The sequence below is a fragment of the Oryctolagus cuniculus genome, chromosome 12, assembly GCF_051225735.1.
Source record: "Oryctolagus cuniculus isolate XC-2025 breed Fujian yellow rabbit chromosome 12, ASM5122573v1, whole genome shotgun sequence".
Lineage (NCBI taxonomy): Eukaryota > Metazoa > Chordata > Mammalia > Lagomorpha > Leporidae > Oryctolagus > Oryctolagus cuniculus.
In genome coordinates, this window is record NC_142878.1 from 8,412,500 (window position 1) to 8,434,259 (window position 21,760).

Here is a 21,760-nt window from a genome sequence, read left to right on the forward strand (position 1 = left end):
CAACCTTTTTACAAGAACTACCTTCTGAGGGCACACTCCCAGTGACCCAAGGACCTCGCGCTAGGCCTGCCCACCTCCCCCAGACGCCATCTTCAGATTAGGCTGCCATGCTTAGTACCAACATTGACTTAGAATTGTGGGGCTTGAAGTACAGCATGAGTCTGGGAGACAAATCAGGTTCCAACCACAGCAGTCATCGCTCCGTCTGACACTCTAATGGTGTACACGTATCATCACATTCATCCAAACCCATAGCATGTCCAACACCAGAAGTGAGCCCAGTGTATTCCACGGGGTCTGGGTGATTGTGAGCTGTCCGTGTGAGTCCATCAAGTACAACAAAAGTCCCACCCAGTCCAGCAGGAGACACTGACAATGGGAAGGCTCGAGGCAGGGCAGGAGGCATACAGGAAATCTCTGTCTTCCCAAACCTAAAACCATGATCCTAAAAACACTAGGTCCTAAAACACAAAATGGCCACACTACTGAGTGTGGAGACTGGTGAGGCCAGGAGCAGGGAGGCTCACGGGAAGCCAAGGCAATGCAGCCAAAGAGACGAGGAGCCAAGCTGCTGAGATGAGCTCGGGGCCAGAGAGGGCCGGCTGGGGAAGGAAAGACAAGCACACAGGGCAGCAGCTCCCAAGCTTGGGCAGAGGGCCTGAGCATGACAAGGGGCGTGAGGACCTCGGATGCCAAATGCCCGTGGGAGACACCAAGAGGGTGGCTGGACAGTCAGCCCAAAGCTGGGGGTGGGGCCCACGCCCCAGGCCAAGCAGGGACACATTCTACACACATCTCCCCTCCCCAAGCCACCTCCAAACTGCTCCAGCCCTGGCCGTGGTCTGCTCTTCAACACAGCTGTCCCCCACTCCATCCCCCCACACCCCTCCCACTGCTCCCCAGCAGTCTCAGCCACCACGGCCCCATTACAAATCTAACAAATATGTTGTCCCTTGAAGAAAAAGCACACTTCAACCAAAAGGACAGGATGACTTCCCCAAAGCAAAATACACACAGGGGAAAAAAAATGCTGCAAAGTTCTGGCAGCGGCCGGCGCATAAACACATTCCGAGCATTGCATGACTTCTATGCAACTGTGGCTGCGCTGGCCAATAATTGGAGGGCAGAGGAAAATGCACTTGTTGACATAGCAACCATCACATCGAATTCCTTGGGCCACCACTTCTACACAGACGTCTTCCCCAGATGCCCGTGGGCCCGGGAACCTCCATGCCAAGGAGACGGACACATGGTCTGTATCAGCGCCCCCTGCTCCCAACGCAGTTTTGTTCTCCTGAGTCTGGGTTTCAACTCCTCGAAGATGGGGCAGAGATGAGGGCCAAGAAGAAACCCACCACAAAGCGGGGGAAGTGATCCCAACCTCCCAGGGTGGACCAACACCTCAGCGAGTTTCTCGGGGCTGGGCAAGCCCAGAGGTGCAGTCCGCCCCCCATTCCCAGGTGCAGTGGGAAGGCCCTCAGTTTGCCCACACCAGGCAACCCCACACCACCGGCCCAGACAAGGGCTCCACCCTTGACACTGGGAATATTTCCCCTGGATCATCCCTCCTTTTCAAATACCACCAATCCAGTGGTAAGAATGACACATCTCTGCCTGTGGGCACTGCTTCCCCAGTGTTGAAACTTAACTCACGGCAGGTGCCACAACGTCAGAGGTCCCAGAGGGAATCTACACCCAGAGCCAGCACGCATTCCCAACCCTTCCGGCTGTCTCTACCCCAGCACCCATGGCCCAAGGAAAACAAATCTCTCCATACCTAGCATCGACTCCTTGAGTTTGTGCAAGTAAGAGCAGGGTCACTCTTTAACCTGGGGGCCGCCAGACCCTGGCCGAGTGGCCACGACCACACAGGCGTTGCAGCTGGCTTAGAAGCTGAGGGACAGGCGTTTGGTGCACTGGTTAAGACACCATTTGGAGGGCTGGCGCTGTGGCATAGCGGGTAAACCCACCGCCTTCAGTGCTGACATCATATATGGGAGCTGGTTCGAGTCCCGATCCAGCTCTCTGCTGTGGCCTGGGAAAGCTGTAGAGGATGGCCCAAGTCCTTGGGCCTCTGCACCCATATGGAAGACCCAGAAGACACTGCTGGCTCCTGGCTTCGGATTGGCACAGCTCTGGCCATTGCAGCCATCTGAGGAGTGAACCAGTGGATGGAAGACTTCTCTCTACCTCTCTCTCTCTCTCTCTCTCTGCCTCTGTCTCTCAAGTAAAATAAATAAATATTTTAAAAAATACATAGGGGAAATGTGGGTCCTTCAACAAAGAGATGAGCATAAGAAAATGGTGATTTGAGAAGTCTAGACAGATGAACAGGACCCCAACATCCCATATTGCAGGGCCTGGGTTTGAGACCCAGCTCTGCTTCTGATTCCTGCTAATGCACACCCTGGATGGCAGCAGGTGATAGCTCAGGCGGTTGGGTCTCTTCCACCCACATGCAAGACCTGGATAGACTTTCAGGCTCCTGGCTTCAGCGTGACCCAGCCCTGGCTATTGTGGGCATTTGGGGAAAGAACTATGGATGCGTGTGTGCATGTGTGTGTGTGTGTGTCTGTGTGTGTGTATCTGCCTTTCAAATCAATAGAAATTAAAATTTTTTAAAAGTGGAGGCTGAGTTTCTGGCCAGAGCTTATTTACCCCAAATTGTCAAACCTACTTGGTGGTGGTTGGTGAGGATACAACCAGTGTAGAGCCAGGGGCCGAGGCTGCCCTTGGGTGGCCTCCAAAAAGAATGTGGCTCAAACAGCAGGGAGCTTTCTCCACGGTACTACAGAGGGCATGGTACACATCAGTGGGTGCCTGTCAGTCAGGGCATCCCTGCAGGGGGTTCAGGGCACCCTCATTCTGCACCTGCGGTGTGCATAGGTCTGTGGAGCTCAGCCTTGCAAGCCAGCACTGCTGTCTACAGGAGGCCACGTGCAGAAGCTGGTGAGCTTCTCCTCTGCTCCCCGCTGCAGCAAGGACAAAAGCCTTAGGTCCACTTTGGTCCCTTGCCTGCATGACTGAGAACAAGTCGCATCCCGCCACATTCTTCCTCATCTGGCTCAGCCCTGCCCTGGCCATTGGCAGCACCACCGCCTGAGGGTTCAGCCATTGGCCCAGGCCCTCCCAACTATCTCATGCTGTGTAAACCCCAGCTGTGCGAGAACAGGCTCTCCCTCCTGTGCATTCACCGAGAGCGAACGCTTCTCAGGTTTATCTCTGCATAAACCTGTTCTGGCTGTGAGTTCCTGGTCTGTCTCCCCTTTGTCTTGCTTTTCTAAGAGGGCGCTTCAGAAATGTCAGTGGAAAATGGAATTGAAAGATCAGCTTATTCTGTAGCAAAAAATTTTGAAATGCATGCCTGTGACGATTATTCAAAATATTTATGGAAAATATGTTTTTATGAAAAACTGCATGGATTTCAAAAACATCTTGCGCCAAAATAAGCTTATCTTTTAATTCCGTTTCTCCCCGAGCTTTCTGCAGTAGCCTTGTCTCTAAGTCCGCCATTCTTCTGAGTCAGGTTCACTGGTTGTCCTGCTGCACAGAGCTGGGGGAAGTCCATTCACCCCACACTCCTCCCTCCAAGGCCACACCAGGGAGTGGGAGCTGCTCCAGCAAGCCTCTCTGGGAGTCGGACACCCACACCCTCGTGTGGCTCCCATCCATGACCCATCCCCGAATCTGGGCAGCCTGCTCAAGGCTGAGAACCCAGAATGAGGCTCCGGTCTCCGGAAGTCAGGGGCACAATTCACATTCTGTCCTTCCCCGCACCCACCCCCAGACCTCCCCACCTGCTCCAAACACAGCCCAGGAGGGTCTGGCCAGGGGCCGCAGCGTGGCAATGCACCGGCCATGACAGCCCCTCCGAAGGTGGGCTCCCCCGCCCTCAGCTTCATCCTCGTGCTTGCCTCGCCGCCTCTGTCACTGAGGCTCTGATGCGCATGTATCTCTGGGGGGAAATCACGTCTCTCAATTCCCTGCTTGCTTCTCCCAGCACACACATGGTGGAAATTCACCAAACCTGTAAATAAGTGAGCAGCAATTTGAAGGGTGAGCGTCAGGCTCGTCGCAGGGAGCCAGCTGCGGGGAGGACCTTCCTAACCAGGGAGTCAACACGCCGGGGACACAGTGACTGCCCTCCTCCTCCCCCTCTTCCTCCCTCCCCCTCTCCCGCCTCCTCCTCTTACCCCTTTCCCTCCCTCCTCCTCCTCCCCCTTCCCTGCCTCATTCCCCTCCCCCTCCCGCTCCTCCCCCCACCGGGGTGGCTCAGCCTGGCCACCTCCCTAGCCCTCCTCACCCTTGTGCATAGAGCTACCAGGCCCCACTAAGGGAGCAGCCACCTGGCAGAGCCCAGAGAGTTACAGCACATGACCCCTCCCTATAGAGCAAAGAACGAGCACTGGAGATGGCCCAGGTGATGGACACTGACCAGGGGAGAGCTGCAGAGTGAGGTACACCACCATACAGGTGCCCCACCTCCAAACCCCCCCCTCCCGGCCATTATCCATCTGTGCCCTCTCTGCCCCAGCTGCTCCAGGTCCCGCCTTCTACCTGCTCCTCCTTCCAACCTCAGGCAGGGCATTCTGCCGAGGGCTGAAGACCCAGCCCCAGGTTTCCCTGCCTCCAGCCCCAGTCCTGCGCCAGACCCGTCTTGCACCCAGGCATCATTGGCAGTCCGCACTCCCCTTGAACTCCTCTTCAGCCTGGCTCCTGTGCAGGCAGGGGCTGGGGGCATAACGGGGAGATCCAGAAAAGCAGCTTGCAAATGCCCTGCAGGGGGCTGCTGTGACTCACGGCCAGACTCCCAAGGCAGGCGCTGCCACTGCAGGTTCAACACCGGAGCCTGCCGGGCAGAGGAGCCAGCCAGGACACAGGCCCAGACCCAGGACGGTCCCCACTACCCTCAGCAATACCGAGTGTCCTTGTTCTGCAGTACCATGGCGGCCTGTCTTTTTCGTGTCACTCAGTGGCATTTGTTACTTTCATCCAAGTCTGGAGCCTTCTTGGTCTTGCCCACTGATCATCTGACCACTGGGTCTTATCTGGGAAAATCAAATCAAACAGGTGCTTTCAGAAAGAGACCTAAAGAATAAAAACATCTGACAAGACAGCCGCCAGGTGTCCCAACAAGGACAACAGGGAGAGTGACCAGTAGACCTACGTGTGTGGTCCAGAGCCTGCACTGCAGGCAGCCCTTGGAGACAGCGAGCGGTGCAGAGACGACAGCTCAAGGGTCCAGGCCCAGGGACTTCGCAGCCTAGGCCGGGATCCTGTGCATGGGATCCTGAATGGGAAACTCGCACTCTCTGAGAGCCAGCAACGGCAAGAATGGGCCCAGCGTCCACACGGGAACCAGTGCTGTCCAGTGTGTAAGGGGGAGTGTCGGTCTAGAACTAACGCCTGGCTCACCCCACACCTCCTCCTACCTAGCACAGGTCTGCAGTGATGGTCTACAGGGGCCTAGGAAAGAAATACTGCATTTTGGGGTCCAATATTGTGACGCAGCACATTAACACACCTCCTGCGATGCCAGCATCCCATACTGGAGCGCCAGTTCGAGCCCTGGCTGCTCTGCTTCCGATTCAGCTCCCTGCTAATGCACCTGGAAACGCAGTGAAAGATGGCCCACGTATTTGGCCTCTGGACCCACGTGGGATACTCAGATGGGGTCCCAGGCCCCTGGCTTCAGCCCGGCTCAGCCCCAGCCATTGCAACCAACTGGGTAGAGAATTAGCACCTTTGTCACTCTTTCAAATAAATATAGTAAATCTTAAAAAAAAAAAAAACCACTGGATTTAAAACCAGCACGAATTCCCCCAGATAGTGCACACTGATAGTGTCTTCAGGCTAGTGTCAGGAGCACAACTGAACATAGGTCATCATTTCTGTAGCCAGATTTCTCTCCATTCTCAAGTTCAAGAGTGAAAGTCTTGAAATCTCACTGAGATGAAACATAAATCTTTGCTAAATAATCAGTTGGGTGTGGTTTCAACTGTATAATAATTATGTAAATAAAATCATCATGTTTTTATTTACTTGGGTTGCAAATAAAAACACATACCTTCGAAACTTCAAACTGTACAGCCAAAGGAAGAGTTAATTTAACTGGATGGAAGGACTTACTCTTCAAACAAAATAACAGACCCAAGTAAAATACAATGGGAAAACATAGCTAGAAATTTTCATGACTTTGGTTTGGGCCATGGTTTCTGAGATATGACACCAAAGGCACAAGCAACAAAAGAAAGAATAAGTTGGAGATCATAAAAATTAGAAACTTCTGCTCTCTAAAAGATACCATCAAAAAATTCAAAAGCTAACTCACAGAGTAAGAGAAATTTTTGCAAACCATGTATTTCAAACACTTACCCAAAATACATAAGGTTTCCAGTGCTCACATGGTCAGCTGCTCCCCCTGGATGGGCGCCAGCCAGAGGACGGCAGCCGGGGCTGCGGCACTGCAAGAGCCCAGCGCTGGGTCTGCTGGCACATCAGCCACCCCTCTGCTGCATACGCTGTGCACGCTCACACCCACAGGAGTGCCTGTCTCTACGCTGCCTCCCCAGCCCGTCTCTGGTCAGGTGCTGCTTTCCTGTTCACTGCGCGGCGTTTAGCCAACGAGGCAGTGTGGGATCAGCATGAGGAACTATTCTCTCCCATGTAGGGGAGGTCAAAGCAGACGGAGTCACCTTGTGCCGGGGAAGTCCTCAAACAGAGTCTGCCGGGGACGTGACCCAGCAAAGGAGAGTGGCCGGGAGTCACTGAGGAGGCCCCCATTCTGCAGCCCGTGCTTGTCTAAGACAACGGGCCCGGGAGGAGGAACAGGGGCCGGGATGTGTGTGGAAGCCCACGGGGCCCAGCTGGCGTCACACTCCGCTGGGGGGTCCCAGAGCCTCAATTTCCTGCCATAGGTCCTTGTACCCTCATCACTCCACCCCCCGTTCTGCAAATGGCAAAGCTGATGCTCAGAGAGCCTTATCTGGGTCTGCCAGTCAGTCGGCAGAGCCAGGGTTCCATGTCAGTTGGATCTGACACCCAAGTCCAAGTTCATCCTGTGCAAGACACAGGGAAAAAAATGAGAAAAGTCCATGCCTATGGCTAGAAGGCCATCATGAAGACCAGGACAAGCCGGTCTGATTTAATACAGAAGAGAAGACAAGACTACGACTTTTGAGGATGGGTGTTACCTAGGAAGCTTGGTAAACACTTGAGGTCAGTAAGTTATTAGGCAGTAAGGGGAATAACACGGTGGGGGGGGGGGGCGGTCCTTGCAGCCATGGCCATGGCCCTCAGGGGACAGAAGCCAACCCCTGCACAGAGAAGTGAGCCCGAGGAGCCACAGGGACTAGGCACCTGCTTCCCAAGCTACCTTGAAGGAAAACACACACAGTGTCCTGAAGGAGACACTCACAACCTTGCACGCATGCCCTTCCTGCTGGCCACCAGCCAGGACACAGTGCCAGACTTCCCATCTGCTCACCGGGTTGTCAGAAGTCACTCCGGTGGATTCAGTCCTCTTAGCAATAATTGACAAGGCCTATCAAAAAGCTCTGATTCTTCAGCTTCCACTTAAACATACCATGCACAAATGGGCGCGGCCTTCGCAGACAGAACTTGGGGGAGAAAATGACAAAGGAACCAGAAACGGCATTGCCCAGGGTCTCGGCAAGTGCAGGGTGAGGTGGCACCTTTGTCACAGCTGGGGAGAGGGTCCTGCTACTACGGGCTGCAGCAGAGTCAGGAATGATGACTCTGGGGAAGAACGGCAGAGTAGGCAGCTCCAGCCACACCTGAGTGCTTTTATGCAACCCTGCAGACATCACGGCCAACACGAGTCGGTGGCAGCAGGAAAACATTTGGAAGCTTTATTTAAAGCCCTATTACATATCAGGAAGAGTCTGCTTAAGATTTCTTGGAGTTCATGAATATTTATTGTAGCACATTCGCATAAATGGGAAACAGATTTATAAGAGTCAGCCACGTGTTTACATTATGCAAATCGTCATTAAAGACTCACATGCAGGATATTATTAAATGCCCAGGCGGGGCTGCTGATATTTGGACATTTTCTCAAAATGGGCAAACACCATTTCAGGGTTTTGGACCATCTGTGCACCTGCAGCTCCCACAGGCACAGCGTATGACTTGCCCTGACCTGGAGGTGGGTGGCATGCTCCAGGCAGTGTCGAAAGCCTGAGGTTATCATGGCTCCTCTGTTCATGGAAGGCAAGGCATGGGAGGAGGCAGGGACATCTTGCACCTCGCTGGGAAAGAGCTAATCACATCAGCCACCTGCAGCCTGGGGCAGCAAGACGGTTTTGGCAATACATCGATAAACCCCTTCCACGGTTAGCAAGAAGAGAGGCATTCCTGTGGCCTGGTGTGCTGCATAACTCGCCCCAGGGACACTACCTTGGGCCCTGTGATGCCAGTGGGGCAGGTCGTTCTCTGAGAACAAACCCCAGACAGACACACGGGTGACAGAGACATCTACACCTAAGGGAGGCAGACAGCAGTGGACTGGAGTCGAAGACCCGGAGCCCCAAACTCTCACCCGCTGTCATGTCACGTGAGGGCTGACTCAGCCTATTACTGTGGTGTTTCCTCTATGGGACAGCCCACGGCCACTGCAGGACTTGCAAGGAGCACAGGATTTCTAAATAGGATTGATTTTTAAATCCCGAGCCCCACAAGGCAGAAGTGAGCTGTTTCATCGGTGTGCCGGGGACTTGGGGCACAGGTTCATTCCTGCCTACCTGACACTGCCTGCTGCCAGAGGCCCCGGACCCCTGCCCAGATGCAGCTGAGCAGAGCTAAGCCTCCATGCAGCCCTGGAGCTGGAAGGGTGCATACAATCTTCATAATGGACAGGAGAATAAATGGATTCCAGATCACAGAAACTTCACCCCAGGAACAACCCCTTCCCGGTCGTCATCTTGCAAAAGCACCCTCCCCTGCTAAGCTGTGTGGCCATGGGAAGGTCAGCTGATTTCTCAGAGGCTGCAGGGCCTCACCTGGTCAGTGCCTGCACTCTCCCAGGGCTGTGGCAGGGAGGAGCCAACAAGACAGCCACCCGGCGCGTGCAGCTCCGTGCACTGCTGGGAATGCAGGCAGCCAGGGCACCTCTGGACAGCCCTGAGCATCCACGGCAGGCGCAACCACCACTGCTGGGCCACGGGAGCAGTGACAACTCAGTTCCACCTCATGGTCTTCTCAGAGCAGCCCACTGGCACCGGCACCACATGCAGGTGTCGGGTTCCACCCGTCATATATGACATCAGGATCCCTGCTTTTGAAATCCATCAATACCACCAACCTGTCTTTGTGTCCTGGGGATTTACCAAAACCAATAGCTTGTGCTGAGGGTCATCACGGTACACAGTGCAAAGGCAAACAGACGAAGCTTCAAGTTTCACCTGCAAAGAGAATGAAAAAGCGTTTTGTTCTTTCATCGCGAGAAATTCAATGCAGCAATGCCAACACACTGCTACACAGAGGTTCACCGGACAGGACGCAGGCACAGAACACAGGAAACCTGGCCGTTCTGAGCTGCACACCAGGGCAGGGGATCAGCCATCCAGCAACATTTTGCTCAAACACCTGCTCTGGTGCCACATGCTCTCGGGATCTCCCGTTCTCCACTTTCTTCCCCAACAGCCGTCTATCACCTTTTTTTTTTTTTTACTTTTATTTAGTAGAAATAAATTTCCAAAGTACAGTTTATGGATTACAATGGCTTTTTCCCCCCCATAACTTCCCTCCCACCCGCAACCCTCCCATCTCCCACTCCCTCTCCCATTCCATTCACATCAAGATTCATTTTCAATTATCTTTATATACAGAAGATCAATTTAGTATATATTAAATAAAGATTTCATCAGTTTGCCCCCACACAGAACACAAAGTGCCAAATACTGTTTGAGCACTAGTCATATCATTAATTCACATTGAACTACACATTAAGGACAGAGATCCTACATGGGGAGTAAGTGCACAGTGACTCCTGTTGTTGACTTAACAAATTGACACTCATGTTTAAGGTGTCAGCAATCTCCCAGGCTCTTGTCATGAGTTGCCAAGGCTATGGAAGCCTTTTGAGTTTGCCAACTTTGATCTTATTCTGACAGGGTCATAGTCAAAGTGGAAGTTCTCTCCTCCCTTCAGAGAAAGGCACCTCCTTCTTTGATGGCCTATTCTTTCCACTGGGATCTCACTCGCAGAGATCTTTCATTTAGGTTTGTGTTTGTTTCTTTGTTTGTTTCCAGAGTGTCTTGGCTTTCCATGCCTAAAATACTCCCATGGGCTCTTCGGCCAGATCTGAATGCCTTAAGGGCTGATTCTGAGGCCAGAGGCCCCATCCTACAAAAGCTGAGGGCCAATCCCCACCTGAGACGCGCACCTGCCAAGTCAGCCTTAGCCGTCAGCCCAGGGTCCTGGTGTCCCTTCATGGAAACAGCTGGGATGTGTCCACCCCTGCCCCGGATGCTGCTCGGGCTCCTACTGCCCTGGCTCAAAGCCACACCACTAGACTCAGGAAACACAGTGTGGCCAGCGTCGTGGTGAAGAGTGTGGAGTAGCTGCCTGCAACGCCACCATCCCACGTGAGTGCCTGTTTGAGTCCTGGCTGTTCAACCTCTAGTCCAGCTCCCTGCTGATGTGCTGGGAAGGAAGGAAGGGAGGGAGGAGGAGGAGGAGGAGGAGAGGGAGGGGAGAGAGGAGAAGAGGGAGGGGAGAGAGGAGGAGAGGAGGAGGGGAAAGAGGGAGGAGGAGGAGGGGTGGGAGGGAAGAGGAGTAGGGGGGGTGGAGGAGGAGGAGAGGGAGGGGGGAGAGGAGGGGAGGGAGGGAGGAGGAGAGGGAGGGGAGGCAGGAAGGAGGAGGAGAGGGGGGGGAGGAGGAGAGGGAGGGTGGGAGGGAGGGAGGGAGGAGGAGGAGGGGAGGGAGGGGAGGGGAGGCGGGCACAGATGCCCTCTGGGCCTCCAGGCATAGGGCTGGCTGAGCCAGAGAAGCTCAATTGTGAGTAGCTGGGAGCAAGGACCCCGTTTCTGCACTGGGACCACCCCCAGAGTCTTGCCTCCAGTACCCACATCCAAAGCCCTCTTTACAGCCATCGACCTCAGCTCCCAGCTTCTGAAGCAAGAGGTCAAGGTCGCTTTTGAACCCTGAGGGGAGTTTGAGATGAGACGGGAATGTGGCCGCTGAGCTGGGCAGGCAGCTTGCTGGTCTGCAGCCTACACAGGTTCGGAGAATCATTTCTGAATAAACCCTTCGCCCGCGGCCGGCACTCGGCCCAGCAGTTACGCTGCCACGCGAGACATGGCATCCCCTATCAAAGCCAGTTGAGTCCCAGCGCCTTAGCTCCCTGCTAATGCCTGGGAAGGCAGCAGAAGATGGCCCGTGTGCTTGGGCCCCTGCCACCCAGGCCCAGATGGAGTTCCTGGCTCCTGGCTTCAGCCTGGCCCAGACCTGGCAGATTAAGCCTTTTGAGGAGTGAACCCACGGACGGAGCACCTCTCTTTCTCTTTTGTCTCTCCCTCTCTCTCTGTCATTTTGCCTTTCAAATAAACAGATCTTTAAATCCTGAGACCCCTGAGTGCCCCCCCCAACACTGCCCAGAGTCCCCGGGACAGGACGGCTGTGGCCAGGCCACCGAGCCCTGGGTTTGCAAAGCATCCTACGGACAGGGAAATGTGCTTACCAAAGGCCACAGTGCATTCAGTGAGCTCGCCTACAGTTTACAGAGTATGCAAAACACAGGCAAATAAAATGGAAACACATCCAGGGGTTACAGTGCTTCCCGGGGGGGGGGGTCACCTTCCGCATCCTCTGTTTCCCACAGTGTACACTGAGCACGTGTGTTCTACAACAGGGACATCAGCGAGTCCCAGCGTATCCTAACCCCAGCATGACAACGTCCACACCAGGGAAGCAGCGCTCTTTATGAAAAGGAAACCCTGCAGGACGCGATGTGTCCCCCAGCCACTTCCTCCTCCTCTGGGTTCAAAAACCAAAGAGAAACGGGCCAACAGCAAGGCGGCTTCAACACCCTCAACGCCCCTCCAGACGCACCTGTGCCCGCCTGCCCAGTGCTCGGAAGCTGCTGTCATCCCATCACCAGCTGCTCCAAGGGAGGACATGGACGGGCTCTACCTGTGGGGAGCAACCCGGACTGGACTGAGTTACTGGAATTAAGACTTATTCTATGCATCTGCTCTCCCACAATATGGCGCTGGGAGAGGAGAAAACAGCTTCTACGCAGCTGCCTCTTGCCAACTTGAGTGATGACCTCCAGGAGCTGATCCTGCTCCTGATTGGAGGAGAGCAGCGTACTCGGCATGTGGGCAGCTGAGTTGGGATTGGCGGAGGAGGACTATAAAGGAGGAGAGAGACGGCATGCACCAGGAACATCTAAGAGGAACATCTGAGGGAACACCTGTGCAGCCCCCGAGAGAGCCGGCCGGCGGTGTGCCACTCCCCCGCGGAAGTGGGGAAAGTGGCAGGGGGAACCGCCCTTCCACGGAGGTGGAAGGGTCGGTAGCCAACCCGGGAAGAACCAGCAGCAAACCCGGGGAGGGCCAAGCAGACAAAAGAACAGCGCAGGGTCCTGTGTCGTTCCTCCATGAAGAGGGGGAGCGACATAATGGTGCTGTGACTCGGATATGAAGCCTAGGCAGGGCTTAGTGTCGTTCCTCCACGAAGAGGGGGAGCGACACTACCCAGGAAGCTTTCTGCCGTCAGAAAGGGGAGGCGGGCACTTCTACCGCGTTAATGCAACCTAATGTTGGCAACCATCAGCGCTCGCTCAAAGGACCACTCACTGGGTGCACTCCCCACTGGCTTCTACAGTGTGTGGACGCCGCGGAGGCTGACCCCTGCAGCCGCAGCTGGCGCTCCTCTGGGCTGGGCTTCACCTGCCCCTCACTCCCACCTGCAGCCCCGAGACTCCGCCCTGCCCTGGACCCAGAGCTCCGTTTCTTCTCTGGCTTCGCAGCCATCAGGGGACATAATGACAGCCAGGTTCAGCCCCCCTCACTCCCACCCTGCAGAGGCCCCAGCTGTCACACAAGGGAACTGGACTGTGGGGGCTGGGGCTGGGGGCCTGTGAACCAGCCCACGCACGCCACACCGCATGCTGCTTTCCTTTACACTGGAACAAGCTCTGTCTTTCTCAACCACCCTCGCCAGGCAGCAATGATTCCCGGATGAGTGAAGTCTCAGAATCATAAGTGCTTCTCTTTCACAGGTCACCCTGACGTCTGGGCGATGGGTGACTGACCCAGACGCTGCTAAGAACCCATGGGCGCCTTTTTCTTGCCACAGCATGGGGCGGGGGCTAGGGGGTTTAACAGCAATATAGTTTTAAAAACGTCACCCCCAGCCAGCACCGAGGCTCACTAGGCTAATCCTCTGCCTTGCGGTGCCGGCACACCAGGTTCTAGTCCCGGTCGCGGCATCGGATTCTGTCCCGGTTGCCCCTCTTCCAGGCCAGCTCTCTGCTGTGGCCAGGGAGTGCAGTGGAGGATGGCCCGAGTGCTTGGGCCCTGCACCCCATGGGAGACCAGGAGAAGCACCTGGCTCCTGCCATCGGATCAGCGTGGTGCGCTGGCCGCGGCTGCCACTGGAGGGTGAACCAATGGCAAAAGGAAGACCTTTCTCTCTGTCTCTCTCTCTCACTGTCCACTCTGCCTGTCAAAAAAAAAGTCACCCCCAATCCCACCATCCGAACAAGCAAATGATTCTCATTTCTCTGCTCCCTTCCGGTTCCCTGTTCACGAAGACAGAATTTTATCAATGCCAATGATAGTAACGGACACAGCTGCATTCCACATCACACCATTTTAGAACTGAATCAAGCCTTAGCCACCATCAATCCTCTCACTGTACAAATGGGGAAAAGGGGTCCAGCCAGGCCTGGCATCCGGGATCTCACTTAATCCTCACAACGCTAAGAGTAACCGCTGCTACCATCTCAGGGTCGCACGTGAGAGCGCTGGATCAGAGAGGTTAACACATTCGCTCAGTCACAGAGCGAGCACGTGGCAGACCTGGGACTCACACTCAGGACCCCAGGATCCCTCTGCTTCTCGAGGGGGAAGCAATCCTGGATTCAGCCAGATTTGTCTTTCAACCTGCAGGGCTCTTCCGGGACTCGCTAAATTAGACTTCACGGAGCTGTCCAGCAACCAACCTGCTCCCCTGTGGGAAAGCGCAGCGCGGCGGGAGGGGTCCGAGCGCCTTCCCTGAGTGAGGCGTAGTAAGTCAGGGTTGCTTCCCGATGCCCGTCGGGGTCGTCTTCCAAAACATCCACCGGGTAGATGCCTGCAGGGGAAAACAAGATGAGACACACCACTAATTTTAGTCTTTAATTAAAGGGGAAGTCACTCATTTCTTGAAGATTAGAAGATACATATTTAACACCAGCTTTGAAACACCCCCCTACAAGGGGTTGGTACTGTGGTGCAATGAGTTAATGCCCTGGCCTGAAGCGCTGGCATCCCATATGGACGCCGGTTCAAGACCTGGCTTCTCCACTTCTGATCTAGCTCTCTGCTATGGCCTGGGAAAGCAGTAGAAGGTGGTCCAAGTCCTTGGGTCCCTGCATCCACGTGGGAGACGCAGAAGAAGCTCCTGGCTTTGGATCGGCACAGTTCGGGCCATTGTGGCCAATTGGGGAGTGAAGACCTCTCTCCTCTCTCTGCCTCTCCTCTCTCTGTGTAACTCTGACTTTCAAATAAATAAATAAATCTTGAAAAAAAAACGTATTTTTGAAAAAGGCAAAGGAGTGCAGGAGGAGGCAGCAAAGACCACAGAATTCATTGCCTGTGGCAGCACTGGTGCCTGAGCCAGAGATTCAACGTGCACTCCCTGCCTTCCTGGAGTCTTCCTTGCAGGCCCACAGCCTTGCGAAGGAAGTCCCAGGCCCTTCCTCAGAGTGGACACAGGGTACAGGCGCTGGAGAGCCGAGGCCAGCTGGCCAGAACCCTGATAGCTCTGTCAAAGCCCAGCCGGGGGTGTGTTTCCCTCCCGTGGGCTGCTCTTCCCCAAGTGACCGCAAGTGCACCTGCTGGAGTGGGCTGCACAACTTCACGCAGACCATTCGATGTGTTAGTACACGATTCCTCAGCGTCTCTTATCACCATGCTTTGGAAGGAAAATTATATCCGTGAGCCCTCGCACATGGACAGCATCCAGTCCAGCCCGGAAGCAGCACTCACATCCCGACGGGAGGCTGCGGCCGGCCCCTGGTGGCGTGTTCCTGACGGGGAGGGGACCCTGCCCCCTTCTCTGTGTTCCTGATGGGGAGGGGACCCTGCCCCCTTCTCTGTGTTCCTGACGGGGAGGGGACCCTGCCCCCTTCTCTGTGTTCCTGACGGGGAGGGGACCCTGCCTCTTCTCTGTGTTCCTGACGGGGAGGGGACCCTGCCCCCTTCTCTGTGTTCCTGACGGGGAGGGGACCCTGCCCCCTTCTCTGTGTTCCTGACGGGGAGGGGACCCTGCCCCCTTCTCTGTGTTCCTGAGCAGGGAGGGGACCCTGCCCCCTTCTCTGTGTTCCTGACGGGGAGGGGACCCTGCCCCCTTCTCTGGACCCTGCCTCTGCTTTGCTTTGCTTGGAGAGAGCTGGACATAACCCCCACTTCAACCCTCGGGGCACCAGCTTCCTCCCTTCCCAGGGCTGCCTTTCCGCTGCTATGAGCAGCACTCGACGGCTTCAGTCAGCTGACGTCTCCGGGATGAGTCCACAGGGGAGAAGCGCACATAGCCCAGGGCATGCCTAGAGCCCCAAGGGGCCCAGGGCCAGGGCCAGGGCCACACTCACAGGCCCTTCCCTGTCCGTGATGAAACTGCCCTAGGCACACAGAGTGTGGCACAGCTGAGCAAACACACCCTTCACTGTTCAGAGTTTCAAAACCATGGGAGTGTAGAATTCACACAAAAGTCTATTTCTGCATGGCTGGCACCGTGGAACTGTGGGTTAAGCCACCACTTGCAACGCTGGCATCCATATCAGGTCACCAAGATGAGTCCAGGCTGCTTGGCTTTCGATTCAGCTCCCTGCAAAGGCAACAGACAATGACCCAAGTGCGTAGGCCCCTGCCACCCATGTGGGAGACTTGGATGGAGTTCCTGAATCCTGGCTTCCACCTGGTCCAGCCCCAGCTGGGGCTCTGCCACGCCCCCCAGGGCATTTCAACGCTGCATCCCACCTCGTCAGCTCCCAGCGGGCTCCCATTTTCCCTGCTGTGGGCTCCATCCCTCCTCCTCCATCCTCAGAGCCACCTCACGGCAGCCAGCCCCCATAGGAGCCTTCCTTGACCCCCCCAAGGCAAGGACAAGACCTCAGGGGCCACTGGGTCCTGAGTTCAAATCCCAACTCAGCCTAGGATGGTCACCACCTCATGTGCCCTGCAGCTCCAGCCCCCTGGACCACCCAGCCACAGTCTTTCATAGCAATCACCCCCGACCCCTGCTCAGTGTCCCTGCCCCCCTCCCAAGGCCCCTCCGTGGGCCTTTGCCACGTTGTGGCTCGAGTGAGCCCTGCTCTGAAAGTGTTGTCCCCTTCATCCAGCTGCTCGGGTTGGGTGGCAAGAGACTGGGTGAGTGGCCGAGCAAATTAAGAAAAGCTGCAGGGCTGCAGAGGGGTGGCAAGGCTGGCAGGAGAGCGGCGAGAAAGCCGACGCTGGCCCCCGCACAGGGCCCCTCCTGCTAGGGCCAGGAGAGGTCACTGCTGTCTTGTGGGTCTGCAGTGAGGGGGCTGCCCAGGGGCCCAGCGGGCTCCTGCCACTCACTGCAGGCTGCCAGGGTTGCCTGCACATTCCTGCATGTGTGGTCCGGAGAAATGCAGTGAGCGTGGCCCACCCCTTCCCGCCGTAAAACCATTTCCTTCCGGGGAGCAGGGCCCTGGGGCACATTAAGCAACCACCGGGGCCCCCGCAAAGCTGGAAGGCCCCGCTGCTCACAAATAACCCCACCTGCCACGCCCAGCCTGTCCCTCGGTGGACAGCGTCCCTCTTACGCAGAGGATGCCTGGCTCGATTTCCAGGAAGTACAGGCAATGACGGTAGGAGGCGGGGCGCGGAGGGGGCATGGGAGGCCCAGCAGTGGGAAAGGGCCCTCCATGAACCCAGGAAGAAAGAACACACACACACGCATGTACTCATGGGCCCACCCCAGGAGGACCCCCTGCTGGCACCGGGCAGGCGCCCAGGGCAGTCAACAGGTCTGGGAATGTTAGGCGCTCACCCTGGGCCCGGGCAGGTGCCTCCTTGGATCTGAGTGAGGGACCAGCAGGCTCCCTCCTGCACCGGCTTCCAGGTGTGAAACGCTAACAGGCTTTCATGGCTTGAACCGAACAGGAAGTATTTTTCCAAAACCAAAAGAATGTAATGTTTCCAATACAGTGCGCAACCCTTTCAAGGAAACAGCAGGCAGCTGGAATACGTCACTGCAGACTGTAAAGACGTGGGCAGCCCCCCACCAGCCCCAAGGACGAGAGCTGCTTTAAGCAGACGTGGAGGGAGTCACCTTGACAACAAACATGGGGTGCACCTTTCAGCACTCTCCTTGGGAAAACCCTTGAATCACTCAGGATCTTACACCCAGTCTCGAGTTCCCAGGGCTGCACCCCAGGCCTGCCACACGCCCCAGCGCTGCTGCCTGTCACCCACTGCCGGGTCAGCCACTGCTTCCCCAGCACTGGTGGTCCTCCCTATGTAAACAGTGGGGCCAAATAATGAAGTCACTGACTGAGCATCACCTGCAGAATAATGTCCCCTAAATGCTGTCTCTCCACACAAAGATAGGGAAAACTCTTTCATGGTAGCTAAGTGCAGTTTCTCTTGCATGGAGCTATTATTTTGAGAAACATGAAGGCAGGCACTTTAAAGTTTACGAGTGCCACTCTTAGGGACTTGGGGCTTTCTGGATGTCACCACACAGCAACCATGACAGGGGAGTATGTCACTGGGAGTGAGCTGTAACTGTGTGTGCTCATGTTTTACTCACCTGGGCTGCCATTCTTCAACAGCAGCGAGAACAATTCTTGCTAAGCGTAACATCCAAAAAAGTTCAAGGATTCAGAATTATAAAGTAGCATTCAACTCTTGTTTTTCAAAATATGGGTAAGAGTAGACACGGCTTATAAGAGTCTTTTTAGACTTTTGCTTGTCCTTGGTGTCAGGTTTTTCCTTCACAAATGAATTTTCTCTGAGAGGGATTTGTTACAGAAGGAATCCTTCTTCAAGCAGGAATCTGCCCGGGAGGGTTAATTGGCTCATTCTGGGCTTAGCAGAGAGCAGGATCCAACTAGAGAGATGAGGGCACCAGAGAAGACAGGGGCTGGAGCATGGGGTCCCCGTGGGGTCTGAAGTGGACACCCTGCACCCCCACTGCCATGGACGGTGCCCAGAAGGGGGCAGCTCCAAATGCCAGCTCGGCTGTTCAGGACTCAGAAGCAGGGACGCGTCACACCCCTGACACCAGCAGCTGTGTTTCAACGCGCAGCCCAGTGCCCAGAGCTGTGGGTCGTTAAGCGTACGCGTTAAGCAAATCCAGCATTCACAAATGCAGGCTTTCCACCCTGAGCATCTGAAGCGCTTGCTACAGGAGGCCTTAAAACCGACTGCTGCTTGTAACTGAAAGTAGGCTGACGTCGATTTAAAAAATAGGAAGAGGGCTGTTGCAGTGCGGCAGTGCCTCTTTTTTTTAAAAACGTATTTATTTACTTGAAACATAGTCACAAAGGGGGGGGGGCATCTTCCATCCGCTGGTTCACTCCCCAAATGGCTGCAATGGCGAGGAGGTATAGGCCAGGCTGAAGCCAGGAGCCAGCAACTCCATCCAGGTTTCCCACGTGGGTGCAGGGGTCCGAGCACTTGTACCATCTTCTGCTTTCCCAGGCACATTAGCAGGGAGCTGCATCAGAAGTGGAGCAACCAGGGTTGGAACAGGTGCCCATATGGGATGCTGCTGTTGCACACAGTGGCCTTACCCACCGCACAATGCTGGCACCAGCATTTATTTCATATCAAAGCATCCAAGGTGTGTGCACACGTTGCTGTCACTCACCTCTCCCACCGCCGTGCTGGAGCTTCCCCAGTGCACCCCATGGATCACTAGCTCCACAACACACGCCTGTGATGTGTTCATGAACCTGGGCATCTGACACCAACGAGGTTGGGAACGAGTGGCACTCACTGCTGGGAGCTCTGCACGCCCATCGGCCCCGAGAGCTTTCAGATATCGCACAAGTACCGCTCGTCCAGAAAGATGGACAAAGCACACCATGGGGAAGGGTGCTCGCGACGTCATGGCAGAAGGCCCCATCACTGTCACAGAGACAGGTACCTGCAGCTCAGGGACTGAGCTGAGAACCAACGCCAGGAGAGACTGCCGGCCGAGCAGCCTTCTGCATCAAAGAGAACAGAAGGTGAGGCAAATCAACGCTGGGGTATTTTTGTTGTGTTTTGAAGAGCATCTGATTGCCAAAGTATTCTTAGAAAAGCCTTTTTTTTTTTCTAAAAAGTTGGAAGGCTACATGTAGAACATGTTAGAATTTTGAGAACAGATGAGCAACACTGTCAGGGAAGGAGGCGGCGCTGGCTGGAGGGCTGCAGGTGGCGCGGTGAGCACAGTTTGCACGCCCTGGTAACTGACAGGCAGCCGAGGCTCCGCTGTCGCACACGCGGTGCTGGCCAACTTGCAGCTTGTCACTGCCTTGGCTGGGAATAAGCCACTTGTCCTAAATGTAAGATGGTAAAACACGCAGATGACGGGACACGCCACCCACACAGAGGTCTGTGTAATCCTGATTGCTTTAGGTCAGGGGAGACGTGGTGCCTCCCCTCTTTTAGGCAAATGATACAAGAGGAAAACGACTTCCTGATGAATCTTTTCAAAGGACGTGGGGGGGGGACTCACACACCCTGTTCCTTCTGTATTCAAAGAAGCGAACCTTTGGGGACCGATCTGGGTCCTACTGGAAGCAGACAGGGGAAACAACGTCTCAGATATCCGCTCCCTTCCGAATGGTGACCAGCAAGAGGGCCTTGCCCTGACCCAGCTGCAGGAAGCTCAGGCTGTGTTCACCCCTAACCTCAAGCCAGCCCAGGCCATGTGGTCATCACCACAGTACCGGTTAGCCTGACCTCTTCAGGGAAGGAGGAGGGCCCTGGTGCATGCACAGCGCAACACAGAAAGCCTGGCTCTTCGGATTCGGAATTTAACTGACCGAGAACTTGTAAAAGCACCAAGCCCCAGGGTCAGTCAGAGCACATGTGCCACGGCCTACAGCTGGTGGGAAATGCTATGGTGGAGCGATCGTTGGTGGGAAGTGGGGCCCTGAGCCGCACAGAACGCTGCACACACTGGGAGAGGGAGAAAACCCAGCGCTCCTCACCGTGGTGCTGTCACTCGTTAGTGCCAGAGTGACATTTCTGAGCTGGCCCAAAACTGCAGTGGTTAAAGGACTGTATAAATACTCATCCAAAAATCCGTCCCTACATGTGCCTCTATTTCAAACAAGAAAGCCAAAGAGGAAAACAACCACAGGTTTCTTTCCTGCATGCCAGGCTCTGCAGAGCAAGGAGAATCTAAAGCACTCAGGTCCTCATCTACACGGCCTGCTCCTGGATCAAGTTGGCATACACTAAGTACAAGGGGACTTCAGAAAGGTGGTGGGAGGCTGGCATTGTGGTGTAGCAGGTTAAGCCTCTGTGTACAATGGCAGCATCCCATATGGGCACTGGTTCAAGTCCCAGCAGCTCCACTTCCTATACAACTCCTTGCTAATGGCCTGGAAAAGCAGCGGAAGATGGCCCAAGTATATGGGTCCCTGCCACCTATGTGGGAGACCCTGATGAAGCTCTTGGCTCCTGGCTTTGGCCTGACTCAGCCTTGGCTGTTGTGGTCACTTGGGGAGTGAACCAGTAGACAGAAGATCTCTCTCTCTCTCTCTCTGTCTCTGTGTATATATATATGTATATATATTATACATATATATGTATGTATGTATATGTGTGTATATGTATATATACATGTATATATATGTATGTATGTATACCTATATATATATATATATATAACTCTTTTAAATAAAGAAATAAAATCGTTTTTCAAAAGTTTGGGGAAATGGAATTTAAAGATAAGTTTAGGGGCCAGTGCTATGTAGTGCTGGCATCTCATATGGGCGCTGGCTGGTTTGAGTTCGGGCAACTCCACTTCTGATCCAGCTCTCTGCTATGGCCTGGGAAAGCAGTGGAAGATGGCCTAAGTCCTTGGGCCCCTGCACCCATGTGGGAGACCTGGAGGAAATCCCTGGCTCCTGGCTTTGGATTGGCACAGTTCCCATTGTTGCGACCATATGGAGAGTGAACCAACAGATGGAAGACCTCTCTCCCTCTCTCTGCCCCTGCCTCTCTGTAACTCTGCCTTTCAAATAAAATTAATAAACCTATAAAGAAAAAAGAAAGATAAGTTTATTTTGGTACTAGACATTTTTAAATCCATGCACAGTTTTATATACCGTGCATTTTTCATGAACTTTTTGAAGACCCTGCATATGCATGGATTTCAATTTCTTTTGCACCAAAATAATCTATCATTTCATTCCAGTTTCCATGAACAGTCTGAAGTACACTCATACTTAGATTCATTCCAGAAGTGTTGCACTCAAAGAATGAACAGAATTGGATGAGTTTATCCTAGACCTAGATGGTGATTTACTTGGGGAAAATGCAATTGCTTCTAGGTCATTGGAAAT

At 54.5% G+C, this 21,760-nt stretch overlaps 1 protein-coding gene across 9 annotated transcripts in view; it reads right to left on the reverse strand.

Moving 5' to 3' along the window:
• The window catches only part of FAM169BP (Protein FAM169B), a 69,693-nt gene that overhangs the window by 40,404 nt on the left and 7,529 nt on the right, over positions 1–21,760 (reverse strand). For 5 of the 9 annotated variants that reach the window (XR_016218717.1, XR_016218718.1, XM_089311123.1 and 2 more), the window contains exons 2-5: positions 15,889–16,056; positions 15,065–15,144; positions 14,192–14,322; positions 9,323–9,422 (exon numbers count right to left, since the gene is read on the reverse strand). Coding sequence is in view for 6 of the 9 variants with exons in the window: in XM_089311123.1 (XP_089167249.1) it covers positions 9,323–9,422; positions 14,192–14,322; positions 15,065–15,143 (310 nt within the window). In the remaining 3 variants the exon portion in view is untranslated. The remainder of the gene's footprint in view (positions 1–9,322; positions 9,423–14,191; positions 14,323–15,064; positions 15,145–15,888; positions 16,057–21,760) is intronic. The other 4 variants (XM_089311119.1, XM_089311117.1, XM_089311118.1 and 1 more) reach the window with 2 other exon arrangements.